The sequence below is a fragment of the Natator depressus genome, chromosome 8, assembly GCF_965152275.1.
Source record: "Natator depressus isolate rNatDep1 chromosome 8, rNatDep2.hap1, whole genome shotgun sequence".
In the NCBI taxonomy this organism is placed as follows: domain Eukaryota; kingdom Metazoa; phylum Chordata; order Testudines; family Cheloniidae; genus Natator; species Natator depressus.
Genome location: NC_134241.1, coordinates 93,730,518 through 93,755,784, shown reverse-complemented (window position 1 = coordinate 93,755,784; position 25,267 = coordinate 93,730,518). Strand labels below are relative to the sequence as shown.

Below are 25,267 nucleotides of genomic sequence, written 5' to 3'. Positions count from 1 at the left end.
AGTATATTTTGACCAGCTCTGGCCAGAATCCCTTCAAAACACACCCAAGGCTCTTGCTCACGGGGAATCATCACGGTGCGATTTCCCCCATAGCCACTGGTAGACATTCATCTGTCCTGCCTGGCGTGTGACCTTGCTCGTGGTCCTTGCAAGAAAAGGATGGAGTTTCCAATGCTAACAAGGAATTATCCTGTTGCAACCTGCCTAACTGTGAGCTCTTTGGGGCAAGGTCTGTCTTCTTAGGTGTCTGCACAGCACCTTGCACGATGGGGCCCTGACCCTAGACTGGTATTCCTAGGTGCTATCGCAATACAAGTAATAAATCAACATCATTTCCTTTTCAATCACGTACAAACATATTGGTGCAAAGACACATCCCCAGAGCTCAGGAACACCGTGCTGTATGATATGCCTGGAAGGCATCTGCCTGATCTTTTCTACTGATGTGGTTCCAGTACAGCTCAGCAGCACAGGGACATCCAGAGCATCTGGCGACATCTGACATCGGGTCATTAATCTAACTGGGCTGGATCTTTTTTGTCGGTGGCCTTAATCTGTGCTAAGAGAATCAGCAGCCCTTGCTGAGCACTGGTGTAAGGATGGGCATACACGGGACATCTTGTCACCCCCGGATAGAAAAATAGGTCTGGAAAGGAGTTCAGGGGGTCATCGAGTCCATCCCCCATGCCAAGAGAGGATTAAATATACTAGTTCATACCTAGACTGTCATGCAGGGGGGTACTCATTTTCCTACAGTAGATGTGCCCTTTACAGAGCACTGAAAAATAAACAGCCACTGCCCATCTGCCTGCTGGATTGCCCACCTCTGCCAAAATACCAAGCCAGCTCCAGACCAAGCAGCTAGTATAGTCAGGCATGGGACGGTTACTGCAAGTGCCCAATGGTTAGCCTTATCTCTGCCCCCTCCCCTGTGAACTCTCCCTTTCCGACTCGCACTCTCTAGGTAAGGTGTTCTGGAGCCCGGACTGCACGTGCCTTGAGGGAAGGTTAGAGTGAAGTGCGCTGGGCAGCTTCACTGGACTGTGAATTTCGGGATCTTGTTTGCATTCATTACACTCCCATTAAAAACTGGCTGGCTCAGCCCTGGGCAGGACTGGTCTGAATGTGCAGCTGATCCTCAGCCCTGGCAGCCTCTGGGAACACACTCCTGGCTGTGCACCTGAGGAGTGCTCGCTGGGACACAGACAGGCAAGGGGCTCCCTGGCATCTGTTCCCTCCCAGCCCCGGGCTAGCTCTCTGCATTCTCACTGTGCAGTTGGTTTCTACCTGTGTGGTTTGCAATGGCTGAGGATAAAACTTTCCGCTACGGACTCATAGTGCTGGGCTTCTTCCTGGTGATGATTGGGATGTTCATCATGAGCGTGGACAAGCCCCAGGTCTACATCACCTTTTGCACCCTGGGGGTTTTAACCATAGCAGTGGGGATCACCTGGAGCATGTGTCAGTGCTACCCCAAGGTAGGGTCGATTCTCTTATCTGTGCTTTCTCAGTCTGCCTCTCTGGCATAGGGGGGCTATGGGCGGGGCACTGCAAGGCATCTTTGGGAGCCAAAAACCATCCACAGGTGCTTAACAATAGTAGCTGATGACTTAAATTCCCATTGAGACAGCTAACTGCCCTGCTGAGGGGAAGGTGGTGCAATGCTTAAGACACCAGACCAGGAGACATGGGTCCTATTCCCATCTCTGCTACTGACTCACTGGGCAGCCACGGGCAAGTAATTTAACTCCGTGCCTCAGTTTCCCCATCTGTAAAACGAGGATAGGTGTACTTACCCTTCCTTCCAAAGTGCTTTGAGACCCAGGGATGAAAAGTATTAGTATCCACGCATAATGATTGTACAGTCACTGCAAGGCTTGGCCCAGCATTCCTTCTCTCCTTTGGCAGCTGATCTATCATCGGTCAGTGCTTGTGGCTGGTTCTGGGATATTGCTGAGTGTATATGTCCCATTGACTGGCTGGCAATTTCTCCTGGGTGTATCATGCATTGCTTCCCTCGAGAGGGGCTTGGGAGCATCAAGGCATCATAAGATGCCCTCTGCCACAGTCAGGCAATTCAGACTAACTTTCAAAGGGGCATTTAAAAGTTACCATAACTTCGGGTTGGTTTAAGAAAGAATACGTGAAACAGCTGTGAGTGGAGCAGGGAAGAGAGGATGATACTTCTTCTGCCTTATTTTCTCCACATGGCCCACAGCACCTCCAGTTACCTCTGTGCATGGGGCAAGGGGAGCAGACACATTGCCACTGTCCCTGGAAGGGGTTAGGGGGATTACATCTACCTGGGGTTACAAAACCGTATACCCTTCCAGCCGTTCAAAGTGCTCCTTGATATCTAAGGGGAGATGCCCCCTAAGGACACACACACTTTGTTTTTCTATCTCCAAAGAGCCTGCTTTCTGCCAGGTTTGGCTTTAACCCTTAGGATGCTAAGACAGCGGAGAAGGCTGGCTGCCGTTTCCAGAGAGTTACAGGTGTAGCAGGCACAGGGGAAGCTGGGCAGGGTGTCATTCTTTTCTCTGATCCAGGGATAAAACCACTTCAGGCTTTACTGAAAGCAGTGCTGACTTTTACTGGGCAATGCAGTGAATCCCTGTTAGTAATGAAAGAAGGAATCGTTTAAAAGAAACTATCCTGTATGTCCAAAGCCCTTTGCTATACCTCTCAGTGACAGCTGCAGTGTAAATCATTGCTGTGAAATGATGAACAGGAATCAAAGAATGAAGAAAGCCTTGATCCATTTCTCAAGTTCGCTGTTTGAAAGCCACCCCCAAAATCCACATTCCCCTCCCCAGTGGAAGTTGAGCAGATGGTGGCCAGATCTTGAAGGATAAGGAGAGAGCTCCCTCCCCCGCTTTCAGCCGGTGTCTTCACTGTCTGCTTTCCAAAGGGTTCCTCTTGCCTTAACAGGACTCTTGAAACAAGTTATTTTGGGAGACATGTAACAGAGGGGCAGGCTGGTGCAGCAGAAATGTTTTCATGCAAGCAGCTTATTGAACAGATTCACGACACCATGGAAGAAATTCGTAGAGTAGGGGAAGAACTGATCTTTTGCCTAAACAACAACACAGCTGTGTAAGTGAAAGGTACAGGGGACAGCCAGGAAGGCGCTGGGAGGGGGAAGCGTTTACTTATTGCTCATCCGTGGCTGATAGTTTTATATAAAGTTGTTTTAAATTCAGTTTAGATTAAGGGAAGAAGAACCCCTAAACCCTGTTGAACCCATGCCCAGCCCCCAACCCTTTGACTTAGGTGGGTCATTAAAACCCCCTTCGGAAAATCTCCTGGTTAAAGAATGTTGAAAGCGCAGTAAAACAATTAAACTCCCATTCCCTGAAGAAACATCTATCCAAGAACACCATTTTCCCAATGGAAACAAGACATTAGCTCTAGGGTTAGATTTAGGCTTGGTCTAGACAGCCTTATGTCTGTAGTCTAGAGTCCCTGCGCGACGCAGGGATACCGACCAAACTCCTGGTGTCGACGGTGCTATGTCGAGAGGAGGGCTTCTCCTGTCAATGTAGCTACCACCTCTTGCGGAGGTGGAGTACGGACAGCGACGGGAGGTCTCTGGTTGGCGTAGCTAGCATCTTCGCTAAGCAGTACAGCAGCGCCACTGCAGCACTGTATGTGTGGACAATCCCTCAGGGGCGCAGAATGGCTCATTAGTAGATCTGGGCCTAGGAGAGTGCATGTTGAGACACAGCATGGGGTAGGGGGGAGGGGCAGAACTGGAAGTTATAGCACAATAAGCTGAAGGGTTCACCTGTGATAGGGATCCCTCTCCAGAATTTTGTATTATATGGTGTCTTTAATTGCTGGCAATTAGGCCTTTTTAGTGTCACCAAGAGAGAGCTGTAAACTAGAGAGTTTGGATCTGGATCCAGACTTCCTGAAGGTTGGGGTGGGGGGTGGAGGGGTTGGCTCTGGGGCTTTGGTTTGGCCCATAAGAGTGATAGAGGCCAGCCATGAAGTTTAGAATTGGATCCAGTCCTCAGAGTCTGTAGGGGTGTGGATTGGGAATGCTGGGAATCCGACCCGTTGGCCCATCCTTTCCCAGATGTCTCCATTTTGGGACTGCAGCCTCTAGGCTGGAATAACCCATTCAAACATCCATCCCTCTCTGGGAAGAATCTCTGGGAAGAGTCTCATCCCCCAGAGCTTTGGCCACCAAACATGGCTCCTGGAGGGAGGGGAAAAGCTATGGAACCCCCAGCTTCTCCTCAGACTGAAGTCCATGATGAAGCTCTGATTCCCTTGAAGGGCTCTGTCTCCCCTCAAGATCTGCCACAGTTTCTGATGGTGCTGAGGGAGGCCAAGCTGGCAACTCCTGCTGGGATTTGTGCTTCAGAGCCTGCAGGCCCACCAGTTGGCCCAGTACAAGCACGCTCTCAGTTCCATTTGGAATGAGTTGGCATTCCCCTACCTGTCTCCTCTGTGCCTCAGAAGGCAGAACGCCCATTGTCATCCAGCAGGATGGCAGGACTGAGTGCACTATTGGTGACATAATCGAGTCCAAGCCTGGGCAGGCTTGAGGTTCTGAGCATGCTCCATGGACCACCGAACACTCAGGACCTTGCACGACTGAGCCCCTGTTGCATCCGACGAAGTGGGTGTTCACCCACGAAAGCTCATGCTCCAATACGTCTGTTAGTCTATAAGGTGCCACAGGACTCTTTGCCACGTTAATAGATCCAGACTAATACGGCTACCCATCTGAAGCTTGAGCCCCTGTTGTGGTTCTTCTTATCAGCCTGAGTTTCCTGGCCAGGGGAGTAGCTTGCATATTGTCTATTCTTTGTAAATGTGATGTGGGGGCTTAGATACCTCTTCCTTTGCAGTGATTTGGATGTAAAAATACCTAGTTAAAGTGCCAGTAAAGTGTGATGTCACTGCTGGGAAGGAGTTAATGATAGCCCTATGCCAGGGAAAACTCCTCCTCCACTGCAGGAGATTCACCCTCTTTGTTCACATTCAGAGGAATGATTCATCCCTCCTTTTTTCTTCCCCCCCAAGATAACGTTTGTCCCCATGGAGACGGAGTCTGAGAAGTTCCTGTCACACAAGCCTGCTGTTTCGATAGAAAATGAAATTCCGGAGAAGAGCTGGTATGTTGGAAAGACCCCAGGCTCTCAGCCTCAGCTCAACAGTTTGCAATCTGGTTTTTAATGAGCGCCTTAGCTTGTACACAAGGTTATCTGTGTGCCTCGGGGGACGAGGTCAGGGTCTGAAAACCCTGGCACGAGGGAGGGCTAAAAATATTTTGTCTGGAAAAAAAAAGCAGCAGTTTGTTCTGGAACTGAGGACTCCATTTCCATGTTCTTTCAACCCTTCACTACATGGCTTCTCTCTGATGAGGCTGCCAACAGTGGTGTGGAGGAAGGGAGGGTAGTTTGACCTGACCCTGCAGTCCTTTCCCAGCTAGCCGTCCCACTGATTTCAGTCCTTTCCTAGCCAACCTCCCACTGAGTCCCCCACGTCAAACTGCCATCGACAGCAGCAGGGATGTACTGCAGGCTCTCTCAGTAGGAACTAGACTAAGACCAATAGTGAATTTCAATGCCTCTCGGCTGGGGGTGACCGCTGGTCACTACGGGCTGGATCCAAACCTCCCCAGAGTCTGGGGAGTTCAGATGTGGGGATCTGGGTATAGCCCCTCTCCAATACAAATCCCCTCGATGTGACATGAACGTGCTGCTCTTCCCTTTTGTGGCATTTTATTCTTTTCTTTCTCAGCAAATAATAAAATTCCTGCGTCTAACCAGAAACTATTGGAATCCGGTTAAATGGCAGAATTTAATAGCGTCCCTTCCCCTCTTTCTCCCTCACCCCAGCTCCCAGACTCCCTACACCAGCCAGGAAGAAGCTAATGTCTATGAGAAAAGCCTGCCATCTTATGAACAGATCCAGAGGAAAGCAAAGGGCTCTGTGGAGTGTCTGGGGATTCAAATGGCCTCACTCCTAGGTGACTGTGAGCTCAAGACAAGAGGATGTCCCCATCCCTTTGTACAGGCCAAGGCTGAGGTCCACAGGATCTCAGAGAGCAATGGAGAAACCTGCAGAGATCCAGTACCCCAAGTGGTCACAGCAACAATCAGCAGGTAGGTGACCTTGAGGCTCTGCTATAGAGGAGTCCAAAGGGCAGTAAAGTTGCACTTATGGAGATTCACTCATTACAGACATAAGGACAGACAAAAAATAGGCAGCAGACATGGTGATCAAATCCTTCCCGCTCGATACATCTAACCGGGACATGCCTGCTGCAGGTACCCGTACGCATTTTGGGACGGGGACTGTCTCTTTCTACGGGCATGTCTACACGGGGGGAAAATAACCCATGGCACCGAGTCTCAGAACCTCGAGCTCATGCTACGGCGGGCTACAAACAGCAGCGTAAGTGCTCGGGCTCAGGCTGGCACCCCGGCTCCGAGTCCCTCCCCACCTCACCTGGTTTCAGAGCCCGGGCTCCAGCCAAACACCTAGACTGCTGTTTGGTGTGAGAGCCCAGGTCCATACCTCATGTGGGCATCCTGGGAGCTACTGCAATGAAAACAGCAGCAATGCAGGTAGGAAGCAGCGCAATCCAGGGCAGGTAGGGTGCACTGCTGTGATGCTGGACGTTCTGGGCACACCCCAACATCCCAGGCCCATCAGGAGACTAGTGACATGTGACAGCAGCACAGCACAGGAGGTGGAGGTTCAGCAGCGAAAGGGGCATGGTGACTGGTTTCCTGCTCAGCCACTGTGGTTGTGAAGCCAGAGAGCTGCGTGGGCCAGCAGGAACACGGTGCCTGGCAAACGTCTCTGTAGGGGAATCGAGCGAATGACGGGACATGAACTTGCTCGTCAGACGCTTCACGCAGAGTTCTACAACTGGATTGAATCCATTCAGGCAATTTAGGACACTCTGAGTTCACATGAGCCTAACTAGGTGCTGCGGCGCTCTCTCCTCTCCCAAAACACAATTCAAGGCTAATGCAACGGGCTTTCTCTAGCCCCTTAAATAAGAAAAACAGCCCCCGACTCAGCTCCGGCCTCATGAGAGCCTGAGCCAGCACCCACTGAAGTCAAAGGAAGGGGTGTTTTTTTGGAAAGGGGAAGGTTTTCAAATGCACCAAGGACAGTTGGGCAGCCAGGTCCCCATTTGTGCCTTTGAAAATCACCCCCTGCATGATTAACTGCAGGATTTTGGCCTTTCCTAACCTTCCTGGAGGATTGCAGGGTTTCAATTCCCTGGTTTAAAGCAAAAATAGGTAATTATTTCCCAAATATGGATTGCCAATAGGGTTTGGGCCCCTTAGCATCCCAGCCGGGTCCTACCCAGGGGTCCATGATGGCAAACCCCAGATCAGCACAGAGCTCACAGGCGCTGAATATTATTTCAGTGCATATGTTCATTGAAATCATCATTAGACTGAACCCTGAATCTAGCTCCCCCACTTGCTGTAATCAGCTGGTGTTTAGTTAATATTAATTATTTAAATTATGTTCTCTTTGGGAACGTTTAATCAAAGTTTGGCAAACTATCATGTGCCTTTTTATCCAAATTATTTGTAGCAGACCTGATCAAATCACTTCCAAAATCTGACTGGGGAAAGCAACTTCCTTACACTGGTATACATCTCAATAAACAAATGTAATTCCTCAGAGTAAATCCATGTTCCAGTTCAGAGTTTCAGGCAAAGAGAGACCTAACTACTTCTTCATTTAAAGACTTCAAGTGAGGTGTACAGATGCCATGGTGATGGGCTCAGTGTAAGAACCTGGGTTAGAATTGTCAGAACAATAAATCATGTTGATCCCCAACTGCTTTACAAAGGTTACTAACCGATTGTATGAACTATTGATGTAGGACTCAGTTGGCCCCCTTGCTGGAATGCAGTCATCTCTGGGGTAGAACATGGTGGCTTTTTAACGTGTCCATAAGCAACACTATGCAACTGTTTAGGATGAGAGGTGAAGAGTATCATAGCCAACTGAAATGGCAGGGGGAGGTTACTGGGCCATTGCCTTCTGACATGCTCTTGGTCTGCTTAAACTATTTCTGGATAAGCAGTTAGCGGCTCACAGCAGACCTATCTCCTGGGTGATGAAAGGAGCTCTGAGCTCTCTATTCTCCAGGAACCACTGGCAGGAGAGCAACTAGAGTCTGATTAGGTCTGTGCCAGGATTTACAGCAAGGAGACTGTCACTGTGTCCTTTGACATTCTCCTTGGAAGCTGCTGCACAGCAGATGAAGGAGAGGAGGAGGGATGGGCAGGTAAAATAATGGAGGCACTGGGCTCCCTGTCCATATGGTGTCAGAGCCTCACCTGGCTAGTGGCAGCTGAGATCCACAATGGGGAGGGGAAATAAACAGAATGGCATCATTATGAAAACCAGGCACAAGTCAGCGGGTGAAAGGAACACCACGAACCCAGCGAGCATCTGTTCGGCTTGATTTACTGTAAACCCCATGGCCAAAACACAAAACAGGGAAACAGCAGCACAGAAACCAGCCAGTAAATGAATCTGTGCCCTTAAATGTACCTTTATGCCATTTTCAGCCCATCAGAGAGGTCCCACAGTGCAGCGCCGCTGGCTTCCTTCACAGAGGACACTGACCTTCCCTCTTCCGAGGGATCCACCTCCAGCAGCCTGTTTCTGGGGGGATCCACCAGCTCCCTGAGGAATCCACTCCCATCACAGGGGTACACCCAGAAGCTCAGGTCTGAGCTTCCTTGCTATGAAGATTTTGCCCTGATTGACTCACCGCTGGCGGAAAGGTGGCATCCAAGCCAGGAGCAAACACCGGCCCTACCCCAGAACTACCTGTCTGCGACTGCCTCAGCAAGACAGTTTGCATTGGTCTCAGGTCCTGGCTCAAAGGCAGCAGAATCAGGAGAGAGACAGAGTGTGGAAGAGGAGGACAACAACATGTATTACGGGTTAAAAGAGGGGCCAGAGAATTTACTGATAGCAGATGATTTTATCTTTGAGCCAGAGACCTAACCCTGGAGAGGGGAAAGAGACTGTCAGAGACAGACCCAGGCTGGCTCAAGTGATGCTCAGTATTCCAAGTGCCTTGCAGATCAACCCTGTTCAGACTGGGGGTTGGGGGCAGCTTCCTGGGAGGCCACAGCCCGGTGCAGGCTTTGTGGCTGTTCGGTCGCATCCTGCCTCCTGGGAGTGCACTGGTTTGTAGGGGGAAGATAGGATGTTTGGAACATTAAAAAAAAAAAAAAAAAAAAAGTCTGATTCATTACTGAAAACACAGCCTGTCTTGCAACCCTCTGTGGAATACGAGTGCTTGGAGAGCTTTCCGAGAGCAATGAATGCCCAACAGGTCGGTTCTCCACACTCACTTGCCCTACTCCTGTACATAGCTGCTGGCCTAACTGACATGGAGGCTGCAATCCCAGGGAGATGCCAGGGATACTGGGAGTCCATTGGCATCAATTAACAGGCCTCCTACCTGCACCCGCAGAGCCATATTTTCAAAGGGGGAAATGTAGTTTGGGCCCTTAAAACGTGCACCCAAGCCCTAGCAGTTGCACTAGAATGCTCAGAATCCGGGCCCCAGTCTGCTGGGGCCCACCGCTCGTTCTTTGGACCCTGAGTTAATGGGAACAAATGGGAGGCCAGGGCTCAGGCTGGCAGCAAATGTAAACGCCAATGTCCAAGAAAGAATGCAATGGATTTTATAATTGCCCAATAAAAATAATTAGGTAAATACAGTACTCAGGAAAGTGAGTCCTTACTCTAGGCAGGGCTATCCAGGCCAACAAGTGGCTGATCACCTGGACATTGCAGGGTGGAATATAGGGCCCTGGTACTACCTGTGATAGTCCAGGTCTGTGCTGCCCAGGGGCTGGGGAGCCGTTGTCTCTGCATATCCCTAAAATCTGTGGATTTGGCTGGCATCACAGTCTCCACAATCCAAATCTCTTCCCCAAGAGCATTCAGTGCAAGTACCATCTGGAGACAGGAAACCCTGAGCCCCTCATGCAGGTTTTTCCGTAGAAGGCAGCAATGCTGCACCATGCAAACTATGGCACGGATACTGCAAAGCCTTACATGTGTTTGGCTTTCAGCCTGGGAGCAGTCCCATCGTCTTGAAAAGGGCTGTCGATGCAAACAGAGTTCAGCACAAGCGTGACCCTTGGCAGGATCAGGGCCAGATCATGTGCTTCGGAAGGAGAAGACTAACTTCTCTGACTGAAACAGCAGGACTAGTTTTTAGGTAGGCAACAGTGTATTCACCCAAGGTGGATTTCACGAAGCATAGATTTGACAAAGCTTTTTTCTAATCATAAAAGCCCCACAATTCACTTAGTACCAATACTAGGGATCTTGAATGCTATTTTGCTGTAGTTTCCAGGTTAAAAGGTACTTCAGCTGAGAATGTCTGGCTCCTTAACTCCTCACCTCGGCTGGCGGCTCAATCTAAGGGGAGGAGTTCTGCAGGCGAGAGGCAGTCAAGCAGAATGCAGCTCGTGAGCTGTCAGCTCCTTGCTTCCGAGGAACCACTTCATGCTCTGACAGATGTCTCGCGGGGTCAGCTGGGAAGAAAAGCTGGAGTGACTCAAGTCAGTTTCAGGATCCTGCAGCTGCTGGGCTCCTTTGCTTGTCTGTTTGCCTCCTGGTGCTGGGAAATGAAGCCAAGCTGACAGCAAGCCATGGAGCAAGCCAGCAGCAGCTGTGTGAAACTGACCATGAGTGGCAAAACAATTGCCAGCCATGTGACTCCTAACTAGGCCATCTGCAAACCAGGTCATTTATTCAGCACCCCAACAGTGTACCTCTGTTTGAAAACCTGGGCCCTTATATTTGTAAAGGGCCATGTAGGTCTGTGGCCTGAAGTTGAATGATACAGTGGTGATGGTGTTGCAGGTTCTATACCATTAACATTTGGTTTCATTTTATCATGTGAATAGGTTGTGTGCAACTGGAGTTTTCCACAGGAGCTAAGTACAGAGAGTCCTTGATCTGCCTTTGAGCAAAGGGCCATGACACACACACTTACTTGGCTTTCATTCAACAGGATCATACACTTGAGCACTAGGCTGTTGCTGCACAAGGTCACTCACAGTTCAGGCCATTGGAATTAAAGATCTTTACAGATTATTTCTAAGGGGTGCTTGGGGATCTGAGAGCGGTTGTGTCTCATATATTGGGTCTTGCATTTATGTTTTTCACAGGCTTTTTAATGCCCAAGGGAGCCCTTGATGTCAAACTAATGTGTTATTTTGTTTTCTTATGATATAGCAATATAGAGGAAATACCATGAGAAGACCAAATCTCACTGCTTGTCAGCCCCAGAAATGGCTCTCTGAGGTATTAAATAGCCTACAGAAAGCACATGCAGAGGTGGATTTCTCCAAAATGATGCTGTTTGCATCTGTGGGTGGCAGCAGGGGGTCCTGCAGAGTCCTAATTTCCCCCTGAGACTTGGGGGTAACAGAGTAAGTGTTCTCCCTTCAGGCCAGATCCCCACTGCCTCACCTGCTAGCTGGTCATTTACATCTGAACAAAGTGGTTGTCAATGCTCCTGAAACGGAATTCCGCTGCTAAGGGCTGCCAGGAACACTGGACAGTGACTATACAGGGTGCAAGGCACCAACGAACCAGGCCCTGGCATTGTACTGTAAGTTAACCCAAAGCAGAGCCCTGAATCCACCCACCCAGCGAAAGTTCAGACCCCATTCTGGATCTGAGGCATCTTGTGACTTGGGCCTATTTCTAAAATGGACAGGGACCCCATGGATAGAGAGGGAGGGGTTCAGCGTCACTCACAAAGTCTTTCATTAGGACTGATCGGTAACAATCACAAGCTACCTAAGCAACTGGATGGCTCAGATAACACCCCACAGCAATATGCCCCTGGTTCTGATCTGGCTTCTGTTGGGAGAAGGTTGCTCCCCTCTGAAGAATATTGGGTCACGCCTGTGAGATGAATTGGTAGCCTCCCTCCAGTCCCCACTGTGTAGGTGATTGTTAGCTGGTAGTCTCATTAGATAGGTGAGCCGGCCTTTCATTCCCTGACCTCTTGCTTGGATACGGATCTTCCAGGGCACAGCAGAGGCAAACCCAGGCTGTTTTCTTTGGCTCAGTTACATTCCAAGACTCCTAGTTAAACCACTGGACTGTCTCTGAACAATTCCCCAGGTCTGGTGGTGGTAATACCCTTCATAGGCCTCCTGTTGAAGCAGTTGTACTCTGCATCAATAATGAAAGAGTGGATGGAGCGAGTGATTGTTCCACTGTGGATAAATACTGAAATAGTCATTGAATGACTCTGGGGGCCAGTGGTTCAGGCACCCACCTGGGAGATGGGAGACCCCAGGTCCAGCCCCCCTGCGCCAACCACTCTTTCATTATTTAATCCAGAGACCAACAACTTCAACGGATGAATCAGAGTATCCCAGAGCTCAGTGGTTGGAGCACTCTCCTGAGAGGCTGGATACCCCTGTTCAAATTTTTGCTTCCTCCTCTCTGCTAGGCAGGGGGGAATTGAACCTGGGTCTCCCACATTCCAGGCAAGTGTGCTAGTCCCTGGGCAGCACCCCACCCCCTCTTCCTTTGCTCCTGGAATGGGACCCAACCAGTAGACAGTCTCTGAGGATGCCTACTAGATGGGGTCCTGCATGCAACGTAGGCAGCCGAATGCCTGTCTCTCTCCAGGTCATGAATTGCTGGGGGGCTAAGTTGAGAGATGGGTGTCTGGATGCCTAGAGTGAGGCAGCAGCGTATGCCAGCATATCCCCAGCTGCAGAACATAGGCACCGAGAGAAATGGCGCTGTGAAAAATGGAGATGCTGAGGGAGTTTAGGCACCGACAGGGTTCAGCACCAGATTTGTGGATTGGCTCCAAAGCTGGGATGTAGGCAGCCAAACCCAAGACTTCAGTGCCTACAGCTTGAGTTGAGGCACTTAAAGTTCTTTTGTGGATCCCTCTCTCTCTCTCTCTCTCTCTCTCAATAGGAAGCATTTGGTTTAAGTCATTTTGTCAGAGACAGGCCTTATTTGGCACCAGAAGAGATGTAAACATAATTGCTTTTAAAGTCTTGTTTACAATAAATAGAGACACCCAACCCAATGGGAGCTATGACCTGTACACGTCCTTCAGAGTCCTGCCTTGAACTCTGGACAAATCACAGAACCTCAGCTTACCGGGCATGACACAGCTTCCATATGAGGGGAGATTAAGACGACTGGGACTGTTCAGCTTAGAAAAAAAAAAAAGACAACTAAGGGAGGATCTGATGCTCCTGTCTGTGTCACTCAGTACATCCGAGTGAGTGTGGGAAAAAGCTGATTTACACAAATCATGTATAGAACATTCCCTTTTAGTGGTATAAAGTTTATTGGGATGGGACCTTTCTAATCTCATTCAATAGGAAAAACAGCCTATTTATTGGCATTACTGTACTATCCCTTGGGACTGGCCTTCCCAGGGAACACTGTTGGTTTAGGATATTCCTCTTTCTAACCCATGTTAGCTCTACCGGCGGTAGAGCGGAGCATCTACACTCAGTCCCAATCTGTGCAATCTCCATGGTGTTCAGAGCAGAAAATATAAACTCTGCAGGAACTAGGAGGGAGTTTAGATGCTGAACAGGGCTCTGTCTCTGGGGACCGTGCAATCTCCTCTCGACTGGGCGGGACACAGGGCCACCCTGATTAAGTGGCTTGTTCTGCGTCTGATTTGAAGTTGAGCTGTGGTAAGTGAATCCTTCAAGGCCCACATGCAGTATCACATCCCAGAACTAGTGCATCAGGTCTTTCAAATCCTCCCTTTAAGACCTATCCTATCATGGTCCCTATGGGGACTTGACACCTGCCAATGGCCAGCCGGCCTGCCAGGGTCATTAAGATCATGCTTATTTCCTGTTTACATATAGCAAACAAAAATGGACTGTCCTTTCAACCTGGCTGACTCTGCACACCATTGTACATAAACCCTTGCCCGCCACGCTTCCAGTTCTCTTCCGCCTACCTCCCACTAGCTGTTACTCGCTTATATCCTAGGCTGTGAACTCTGTGGGGCAGGGCCTGCCTATGACTAGGTGTTCGTACGGCATCTAGCACAATGGGACTGACTGTCATACAAAAAATAAACTTTGATTCATGCTCACTTACATCCTGAATAGAACCAGAGACACTAGAAAGCAAAAACCAAAGGTCAAAGACTGGGGTGAAATCCTGACCCTATTGAAGTCAGTGGCAAAACTCCCACAGGGCTAGGCTTTCACACACTGTTTATATATTTATGGCTGACCATGCTGTGATAAAGGTGGGGAGTAAAGAGGAAAGCATTTCCTAAATACTGCAAGCAGGGTGCAGGGAACAAGTATTCCAACCGTTTACACTTGGCTGGCTATTTTCCCTTTAACTGCCATTTACGTTCTAGAATGACCAATTTTTGGATCCTCCAGAAATTGCCTGGTACTTAGCTCCTCTTCCGTCCCTTCTTCTTGACTCGTCATACATGGAGGGTGAATGCTCCGTTGAGACTCTTTCCCTTTTCATGCAGCTCTCCATTTCTCCCCCAAACCTTCCTTTCCTCTCACTCTGTTTCTAGGTGGCATTCTGGGTCTGCCACATGCAACAGATAGCACATGGGCCATTGATTAAACAAGTGGGGTCACATCAAGGGTGAGCTTTCTCCATGCTGGAGGTGGGTGGGCGGGCACGCTGGTCTGTTTATGATATTACCGCTGGCTTTATCTTTTCATGATTTGGCAGAGAGCTGGCATGAGGGACAGCTGGGAACAGGACAAGTAGATTGGGGCAAACTCTGCCCCACATTACAGGTTGACTTCAGTGGGGTGGCCAGGATGTTACCAGGGTTAGGATACAGCCCTACATCTCCACTTCAAATTCAGCTTTGGACAGTAGGTGGCGACAGCTATTGGCCTTTCCTAGCTATTCTGTCCCATGTGAAATGAGTTCTCTCTAGATTCTTACACGGGGCCACATCACCATCGCACCTGAGTTGGTCATTTCAGTCCACCTTCCAACAAGCATCAGCTACAATCGCCATGGCTGACAATCTCAGCAGAGACTGGGCTATCCCCTTGCTCCAAGAGGTGGCCCCTTCAGCTCAGGGTTCAGGCACATCAGGAGCGCAGCTGCATTGACAGAACTCAGATGCCAAGTCTGTCCGTGTAGCATCTTCTGTGCACACAAACCACTACCAGATAGCCCCGGTGAGGTAATTCCTCAGGGAACGAAGCTGATGTTAGTCTGAGTCTGAACTACTTTGCTCTCAGTGGAGGTAAAACATTGTAAGAAGAGAGACATTCCTGCATGAAATTAAAAACGGGACAAAGCAGAAAGCCAAAACCTCGGCTGTACGTCTCCGCTGTTAGCTGGGCATGGTCCTAGGCAATAACCTTGAGGTGGTGCTGGTGGAGGGCAAGGGAGCTAAAGAACCCGCAGACATTGCTGGCAATAACCATCTTCACTGGGGTAGAAATGAAAACCTAACATGTTCCGATGAGCAACTTGTGTGTACTGTAAAGCATGCCCTTGGGCTCGGTGGCCTGCTCTTGTGCACAGGGTACTCGGCTGGGACCACGGAGATGTAGCTCTGCCACCTGTGTGCTTGCCCTGCCAGGTAGGGCAAGTCACGTCCCCTCTGTGCCTATTCCCCTCCCACCCTTTGGCTACGGAGAAGCTAAGATCTTTGAGGGGGGGCAGGGACGGTGTCCCAGGGTGGGTTGGAACAGTGCCTGCCTGTGTGGCTGTGGAGGGCTGGCTGGCAGTTGATCCACTTTGAGGCTGGGGTCCAAGCTCCTGCACAGCCCCGTTGATCTGGTGCTGGTGAGGGTCAGCTCGGGGTAAGTGCCATGCAGATCTTCCCTTCTGCCCTCTGTGGAGGGGACATGGTGGGGCTGGAGCAGCGGGTCACTCCACAACCTGGGTTGGGCATAGGGGGAGAATCTCTTCCCCCAGCATCCGTTCCAGCTATCCGAGCCGGAGAGTGGGGTGGGTCTCTCATTGTCCTGGTTTTAAAATACCCCGCTGGCAATGAGAAGCCATGTTTTGCCCCCCAGACAGCAGAGGTGGGGTCAGCAGAGAGGAAGATCTTTAGTTTTACAATATGCTAGCGGACGCAGGGACACGGGCACATTGTACAGAGCCGAGCCGCTTCTCCAGTTTAGCGGCTGGCGGCACAGCATGCCGGTATTTTCAACATGAGGCAGGTGACGAAGAGGCCTGAAAAGCTCCCACTGATCAGGTCACATAGTGAGGTGCCTCTGTAGGGATTTAGGTGCCTTCCTTTAGGCACCCACATTTGAAAACGCTGGCTGGAGCCTTTCCAGAGCCCTTCCTTGTGAATCAAGCCTAGCGCTTGGCCTGGGGTCTGCTTACAGAAGGAAGTGAGTGCTGACCCCTACTGGCATGTTTGTATATTCGCAGTATATATCTGGTGCAGGTGGGTGTCCGAGGCCTCAAAGGAAGGTCTTGGCTGAGAACACTGCCGGGGAGGTGAACCTCCCGCTTTGAGCTTTCAGTCTGTGTTTTTAAACCAGGGCTTCATGTGGCTGGGTGAGCTAGTGGCAGAATAGAAGGCTCTGAAAACCTGCATTGCTGGCAGCTGTAGGGGAGACTGACATGCCCTGCTTGCAGTTGGTTGAACCAATCTTGGGATTGCCAGTCAAACCTTTCAAGCCTCTTTGGCCTAAATACTGAGCCAGCGAGCTCACTGGAATAGGTTCTCAGGGGCTGTGAATACAGGGGAAACCACCCGTCAGGCCTTTCACTGCTGGAGCTGCCTGTAGCTCTGGAGGGGTTCAACAATCAAGTGCAAACACACTGGTGCTCGTTTTATCTGAGCTAGGAGAGCTGCTCCTAGTCCGGCTACTGTAGGAGTCAGAACATATTTAAAAAACTAGAGCACAAGACCCCCTCAGTTCATGAGCTGGGCCACGTCTACACTTCAAAGCGTACAGGGTCCCAGCTGTACCAATACAGCCGTGCTGCTGTAAGAGCGCTTATGTAGCCATGTTATGCCGACAGGAGAGAGCTCTCCCGTCAACATAATAAAACCAGTTCAACGGGCAGCCATAGCTATGTCATTCACCCACCAACATAGCGCTGTGCCCACGAGCGCTTATACCAGCAAAACTCATGTCGCTCAGGGATGTGGGGTTTTTTCACACCCCGAGTGACAAAAGTTTTGCCAACAGCTGTGCTAGTGTAGACATGGCCTTGTTGGTCTGAACCCTTTACACCGGCAGATCTTTACATGAATTCAACATTTAATCTCTTGGGCCAGGAGTGATACTAATGCCTACTTCTCAGCCCCTAGCGTATTCTTACATAAGAGACCTACAGTACACAAGCATGAATACACACAGGAAATACCCATGTGTGGGTGTCTCCATTGTGTTTTGACTTACGATTATTCGTGGTCTGAGTGCAGGACTGGTCAGGACGTCATTCTCGTTAACCTCTTAGGATAGGACAAGACGCAATGGGTTTAAAATCACAGCAAGGGAGGTTTAGGTTGGACATTAGGAAAAACTTCCTGTCAGGGTGGTTAAGCACTGGAAGAAATTGCCAATGGAGGGTGTGGAATCTCTGTCAATGGAGGTTTTGAAGAACAGCATAGACAAACACCTGCCAGGAATGGTCTAGTTCAGGGATGTCAAACTAGAATTACCATGAGGACTAGTACATTGGCCCGAGGGCCGCGTCACAGACAACCCCCCCTCTGCTGCCCCAGCCCCGCCCCCACTCCACCCCTTCTATGAGGCCCCACCCCTGCCCACCTCTTTCCCATCCCTTCCCCAAATCCCCACCCCTGCCCCGCCTCCTCCCCTGAGCATGCGGCTCCTCGATCCTCCCTCCTGAAAAGCGCTAAGCACCGCCAAACAGCTGTTTGGCAGCGGGAAGCACCTGCAGGTAGGCAGAGGAGCGGGGATGCGGTGTGCTGAGGGGTGGGGCAGCAGGTAAGGGGAGCTTGGCAGCCACAGGAAATAACTGGGGGGGGGAGGCGGCGAGCTTGGCAAGCCGCAGCAAATAACTCAGCAGGCCACATGCAGCCTGTGTGTTTGAGACCCCTGGTCTAGTTATTATGTAGTCCTGCCTTGAGTGCAGAGGACTGGACTAGATGACCTTCCAAGGTCCCTTCAAGTCCTACACTTCTATGAAGTCTCTCCTGGGAGGGGAAGCGTGAGTAGTAGTTAGGGAATAGAACAGGGGCCTGAGTTCTAAGCTTTGGCACCAATTCCCTCCCATTGGCATGTCCCTTAATATCACTGCTTCAGTTGTCCCCATCTTAACGATGGGGACAACAATTCTTATCTCCCTCACAGGAGCTGTGTGGGAGTTAATGGAACCTAATAAGTGCTAAAGATTACGGAGCATTCCCTGGGCATAAATATGCCATTTTTCTCTTCCCAATCTAAATATTAGAAGAAAACAACACAAATATACAAGGGTTTTTTGGGCGGTCTCTGTATAAACAGATTTGGGAGCTCAGTGGTAAAGCTCTCTACAGAAATACCAGCAGTGAACTCTAGTCTGCCTTCTGTGGCACACAGTTCCATTACGCAGCTCAGCTGTTGACCTACAATTTACTGAGCAGTTTCCCTGGGGATTTTAATGTCCTACTTCAAAGCAAACATATGCTGCCCAAAGGAGTGTTTTGTCTCCAAGTTTGCAGAGGATTGTGTTTTTCCCTCATTGAAAGAGAATTACATACCAGGGGCCAGGCCCTCCAGTGGCTGATGTTAGGGTTCTTTGGCCACTCACCCTCCTTGGTGCCAGTAGGGAAAGGAAGCAGGGTACAATCAGAGACATGAGGCATGTCCATGATGCCCCTATGCTAGGCCAGGCCGATCCTCTGCTGCAGTTTCGGCACACGGCTGTTGCAGTCCAGCAGAAGTTAGAGCTACCCTTAAGCAGCTCTAATAGAGGGCAAAGGAGTGGCCATGCACAGAGCAGCCCTAGGATCAGAATGCAACACAGAGCAGAGCACTATGCCACAGGTGCACACTACCCCCTACCTCACACCGTAGGGAGTTTGGTAGTGTCCATCCGGCTCAAGAGTTTGCTGCTGGAGTTTTGATAACCTTATTGCCTCCTGCCCTCTGCTGGCAAAGCGCATATAGTCATTTCCAGTGCATTGTCGATACTGCAGGGGAGGAGGACAGGTTCCTGCTTGAATTTTACACACTGAATGAGTGTAACATTTACCTGCTTGCTGGTTTTTGACAAATTTTCCTAGTGATCTGGATTTATGGAAAAATCAAAATTCATGAGCAAAAAGTTTCTTCTGCACTTGACAAGAGGGGAGCATGGGGGCTTGAACAGCATATGTGTGTGCTGAGTGATTTCCTCAGTAACCCCTACCTCACAGGAGGCACTCACTTTTCTCCTGTCCTTCCTTTTGCTGGTTCAGGGTGTCATTTTCAGAGACACTCAGCACCCAAACTGCCAATCAAAGTCACTGGAGTCAGTCAGGCCCTAGCATATCAACTTGGGCACTCCAAGATAAGTGGCTGCTTTTGATTCTTTTGGCCTTATTCTCTGTCCCGCCACTTCAGCAGGCACTGTGGGTTAGAGGACAGAGCACTGGACTGGGACTCAGGGACCTGATTTCAGTACCAGCCTCTGCCATTGGTTTCCTAGGGGATCTCGGGCAAGGCCCCCATGACTCAGTTTCCCTAGCTGGAAGAGTAGGATAAGGATATTGACCTCCTTTGTAAAGCAATTGGGGATTGTGGATGAAGGGTGTTTGTACCAAGAGCAAGGTATTATATGAGGAATCTCATAATATTGAGATGGGGATAGGTAACTCACCCAACACTTCTATTGGAAACTCTGGGCTTTGTTAAATATGCTCATACTTGGTTTCACTAGAACCGTATCCAAGTGCTGTGCATTAAACATAGCAGTGATCTGCATGGGACGGGGAAGCTGGGCTGCATGTTCCTTTGGAAGCGACGAATCTGTGAGCATGGCGAGTATCCTGTGCAGCAGGGGCTGGATGCTCCAGGGTGATGCTCGGCGGTCGGGCTGGGCCTATGGCTAACCTGCAGAGCGACAGCAGGGCCTGCAAGGCCTAGAGGGGAGTGCTGGTGTTGCCTGTGGCCTATGGGGTTGAGGAGCTGGCCCAGACAAGATGTTGTGACGCTAAGGGACGGGGGTAGCAAGGTGCTTCCCAGCCCTGTGAAGCGTCAGCCGCCCTCCCCCTTTGAAAACAAGCCACGGTATACCAGAGAACCTCAGCAGCCCCGCCCCACAGCCCCCAGAGCGCACGGAGCACTTCCAGTACTAGCCACTAGCCTGGGGACGAAGGGGGGGGATGGCTGTGTTCGAGGGCCTCGCTTCTGTGCTCCCGGCAAAGCACCTCAGCGAGCTGGGCCATGGGAGCGCGTTAGCGAGACCTTGTCTCCCCATCTGCCCTTTTGGGTGCTTCGTTTTACAGGGCTAAGGAGCTGGGTGATGTACACTCCCGCGCAGGCCTCGCAGGGAGGGATTTATACCGAGGGCTGCCGCTACCTGTCAGCTTCCAGACACACGGACAGCGCCGTGCCTCTCAGGCATTCCCACAAGCTGACTCCAGCAACCAGCCTCACAGCCTAGGTCACCTGGCAGCAACGGGTGGAAGCAACAACTCAACATCTGTGTGGTTCCCTGGCTGAAATCCCTGCCTACCAGCAGGGCCGGCAGCCAGCCCCACCTGACCCATTCAGCAGCCTGGCTCGGGAGCCATGGCTTCGGTGCTGACCGCAGCGCTTTCTGGCCAGCAAGCGGCAGGTGGAAGCCCCCACCCCAGGGTTCACACAAGATGGGTTCAGGCTGGAAACTGAACCTCATGTAAACACACAAATGCCAAAATTCCCCTGTCCACACCCCCCACCCCGGTCTTTAATCTTCCTGTTCCCCTACATTCTAACTCCCTTTCCCTTCAGTCTCCTGCCCATCACATTCTCCCTTTATCACACTGCCTTCCTCCCTGCGCCCCATCTTACCTTCCCCCCTGTAAGTCTACCTGTCTGGGCCCAGTCCCTGCCTTCCCATGTCCCCTGATCCCTAACTACCTGCTCCCTGGACCGCATGCTGATCAGGAGACAGCTGCTTCCAACCCAGTGAAAACAGGAGGGATGGGAACAGTCTTACTAAGGCTGCCTCATCTCCACTTGAGAATTGTGTAGGGAACTGGTGGGTGGCCTCCTTAGCTGAGTACAGCCTGGCTCCATTCTCACAGTAGGAGACAGGGGCTGGTATTAGCAAGATCCAAGCAGACTACCAGCCTCGATGCACTTCCTGATGGCCTGCAGTGCTTTGCCCTCTGCCTCAGTTTCCCCACCTGATCTGGTGGTTTACATGGCTCAGCCCTCCAGCCAGGTCACAACAACACTTCAGTCCCTTTTGAGGGGGAACAGAATCCAGAGTCCCAGTCCAAACAAAACACAAAATAAAGGAGTGATTGGCCCAAATGACTTAGCACTCATCCCTTTAGGGTTGTTCATCCACTCACCCCCTGGGCTCAGCTCTCACTCACTCTCCTACCTCTTCTGGTGAGACACCCTGCTTCCAGGGCCTATCAGGTCCCCAGGTACTTCCAAACTGTTCCTTATCAATGCCTGTCTTTCCCTCCAGGCAGGCTCAATCAGGCATCAATCCCAGCTCAGCTCCAGGCTAGGCTTGTCTCTCACCACATGAATATTATTGATCTGTACTCCTCCTAACCCAGCCCCCACCTGAGCAGGGCCTTCCCTTTTTACCCTCCTCCCTTCAGACCTGGCACCCCTACAGGTGTAGCAGGATTAGGCCTACAGCAGCACATTAACCCTTTCAGGTCTGGGTGGGGTCTGTAAACCCCATCCCATAAGGGCAACAGATAAATAAACGAGAAAGCTCCAGTTTCTCCTGCAATCATGAGCCGTTTAAAAAAATCCCAACCCGACTCTAAGCTGTGAGGCTTGTGATGCCGCCAGGAGCACTGGAAGCGCTGAGCTAGGAGTGGGGCAGAGGGCTGAGCAGCCCCTGAGGTAAATATGTGCCATAAAAAACTTTACCCGGAAAGGTTTAAGAACAGATCAATCTCCTCACTTTACTGCCCCATATGCACACCGCTGCTTAAGAAATATTGCTATTAATAGGGCCACAGCCACCTGAGGGTCTAGATTGGGTGCTTACAGTTAGGCTCTTAAGTCTATACGTAGGCATCTAAATATAGTAGCCTGATTTTCAGCAGTGCTGAGCACCCACAAATCACATCCCAGTCAGTGGGAGATGCAGGTTCCCAGTGCCTTTGAAAACCAGGCCACTTGTACTGAGGGGCCGAACTACTGCTTTATGAGCCTAGCATTAGTTCCCAGCTCTGCAAATGTCGACCGACCCTGTTATTTTTAAAGGTGATTCTCAGGCATTTCACGTTTAACACAAGATTTCTCTCCTTGCACGAGAGATGAGAACATCCAGCTCTTTTACTCTTCATGCTCCATGGAGGGCCAGGAAACGGGAGGTGGAGTTCTGTGGAAGCAGCTGCCAAGCAAAATGAGGGCCATGTGCTGTCAGCTTCTTACGCCTGATGGACATCTCAGGGCCGCAGGGGTTGGCTGGGCTGAAAAGCTGGAGCAATTCATGTCAGTTTCAGGATCCTGCCCATTGCTGGGCTCCCTTGCTTGTCAATTTGCCTCTGCTGCCCAGAGATGCAGCCAAGTTGCAGGGAGCCACTGAGCAGACAGCAGCTGTGTGAAATGGACAAGAGGCAGAGAATTGGCAGCAAAAGGATTTGTGTCTCCCCTCAGTTACCCCGCCTGATTTCTGATGTCACATGGGCTTGGACAAGTCACCCCTTCCATCTTCTCATTATGCTAATTAATTTGTTTTAACAAGGTTAGTGGTCAAGTCCCACCCCAGTAAGACATGCATGCGCTTGGGACTTTAAATCAAAGCCATCTTTGTTTGTGTTGTTGTCCCTTCAGTTTAGCTGAAAGTTCCTATTTTCTGTAAAGGTCCATTTAATTTCATTGCTTTTGCACTTGAAATGTCCAAAACCAGAGCCTGATGCTGCAGCTGTTATAAAGCACAGATTTTCACAGGGACCTAAGGGAGTTTGGCACCAAAGTCCCACACAGTTTCAATGGGTTTTGGTACCTAACTCCATTATGCTCTTTTGAAAATCTCCACTTAAATCAATAGCAAGGTTCCTATTGACTTCAATAAGAGCAAGCTCAGCCCCTAGCAATAGCTCATTTGTACTAAAGAGAAGCCAGTATGATTATTTCAGTGATGCTCAGCACATGGTATTTAGACCAAAGGACTGGAAAATATAAATAAGATGATTTTAAGTGTTATTGTGACAGGGTTGGGACTCACCACCGCAGCGCCTCCTGCTGGCTCGTCAGGGAATTAGCTGAGTCCAGTGTGGCACACCTTCCACTGGTGGTATCCCATGTGTCTCTCACCCTCCATTGGCACCTGGACCCACGTTGCTCCCTTCTTGCAGCATCCTCTTCAAGGCACTGCCCTCTGGCAGTGCCCCTTAGTCCTCGCTCACCCCCTTCCAGGGGGAGGTTTTCAGCAGTCTTTCACTTCGCCCAGCCGCAGCAGCCAGCCACACCCCAAAGTCTAACCCTTTGTGTCAGGGGTCTGGTGCAGTCCGCTATCACCACATCAAATGGCTGGGTGTATGTGCAAGCGGGGGACCCAGGCCCACCCTCTATTCTGGGTCCCAACCCAGGGACCCTTTGGCAGCAGCCTTCCTGCCCTCCTTCTCTCCCCTTGTCCGCCTCTCTCCCTGGAATGCTTCCTCTTCAGCCCCTTTGCACCGGCTAGGCCCTTCCCTCAGGGCCTGCAGCCTGGCAGGTACCAGGCTGGAGTTCCCTTCTGCTCACCTCAGCTGCCTGTCCCATCACATAGGAGACCAACCTTCACCCTCTGAGGGCCTGAGAGAGACTGACTACCTCTCGCCTGGGCAGCCTTTATATAGGGCCTTGCCTGGCCCTGGTTGCTGCCTCTTACTCAGCCTCTGATTGGCTCCCTAACAGGCCTTCTCTGATTGGCTGCCAACCTGCGCAGCCTCTCTGGCCTGCTGAAGCCCCATCTAGCATAGGAGTGGGGCAGCCACCCCACTACAGTTATTAATTATTATTTCTTAATATTATCACATAACCCCCTCTTCTCATTAGCCATAGCAGAGCCTAGAGGTGCAACCAAGATCAGGGCCCCATAGTGCTAGGCGCTGTACAAACATATAGGAGACAGTCCCTGCTCTGAAGAGCTTGCAGTCTAAATAGACATGTTAGAGGGGACACTGAGGCACAGAGAGGTGAAGTCACTTGCCCCAGGTCATCCAGAAGGTCAGTGGCAGGGCTGGGAACAGGACGCAGGTCTCCTGAGGCCCAGTGTATTGAACTAATCGGCATCTCTGAATGAGCCTTCCAATATGCAGTATATATTGGACTAAACTAGGGTAAATTTTTGAGGGCTTCCTGCCTCAAAGATGCTCTATATAAATACACTGTCCTCATGCAGATATTTTAAACATTTCCTAATGGTTTGGTAGCAAAGATTTGCAAAGAAATCCTGACAGCTGCCCAAAAATATAGACCAGAACACTGGGGGGAAAAAATCATTGCAGTGTGTGACGCGCCTGTAAAAATTCCTAAACAGGATTAGAGTCCTTCATGAAAATTCATCTCCGGAGGAAGCCCATAAGCAACTTACAAACCCCTTCCTCTGAAAACTGTTGTTGAGCTTCCACCTTTGATTTGCCAGCTCTCTCACTAATACATGAAAAGTCTCAGTTAGATTTTTGTTCTCAACATCAAAAATAAAATGTCCTGAGCAGAATATATTAGGGTTAGGGAGGGATCTCTTCTTCCCCCTCTCTGTAATGTTATTACACTTGAACCTTTCTAATTCTTTGCTTCCTTGCAAACATAGGGGCCACAACATGGCATCAGTTTTTAAGGAGAATTCCTGAACGAAATTCCCCCAACCGACCCCTGATAAATGTCACAGAAGACTAGCAGTGTTGGCCCATTTCTCAGCAAAGATTTAATAGTACTGAGCTGCAATTAGTTCTCATGCTATAATGATTTGCCTAAAAATAGTAATGCTTAGAGTTACTTGGAGTCTGGTTTCTTTTGTATAGAGAGAGAAGTTCCATTTCAAGGTATACGATGGACCAAAGTTTCTTTCTTTTTGTTTCTTTTCTTGGTGCAAAGCACTGAATTATCATGTTGAGGGTTCCAGATTTGTCATGGCATTTTTTTTATCAAAAATCACAGTC

At 50.2% G+C, this 25,267-nt stretch overlaps 1 protein-coding gene across 2 annotated transcripts; it reads left to right on the top strand.

The window, feature by feature from the left end:
* The first annotated feature begins 1,138 nt into the window (after positions 1-1,138).
* On the top strand, positions 1,139-9,252 carry BSND (barttin CLCNK type accessory subunit beta). 2 transcript variants are annotated; one of them, XM_074962295.1, is made up of 4 exons: positions 1,139-1,478; positions 5,038-5,129; positions 5,856-6,122; positions 8,568-9,252. In XM_074962295.1, exons 1-4 carry the CDS (start codon positions 1,302-1,304, stop codon positions 9,010-9,012), a joined length of 981 nt encoding a protein of 326 aa, XP_074818396.1. In that variant the 5' UTR covers positions 1,139-1,301; the 3' UTR covers positions 9,013-9,252. The 2 variants fall into 2 exon arrangements, with proteins under 2 accessions (XP_074818396.1, XP_074818397.1); XM_074962296.1 differs by lacking the exon at positions 1,139-1,478 and adding an exon at positions 2,944-3,096.
* Positions 9,253-25,267: the final 16,015 nt, after the last annotated feature.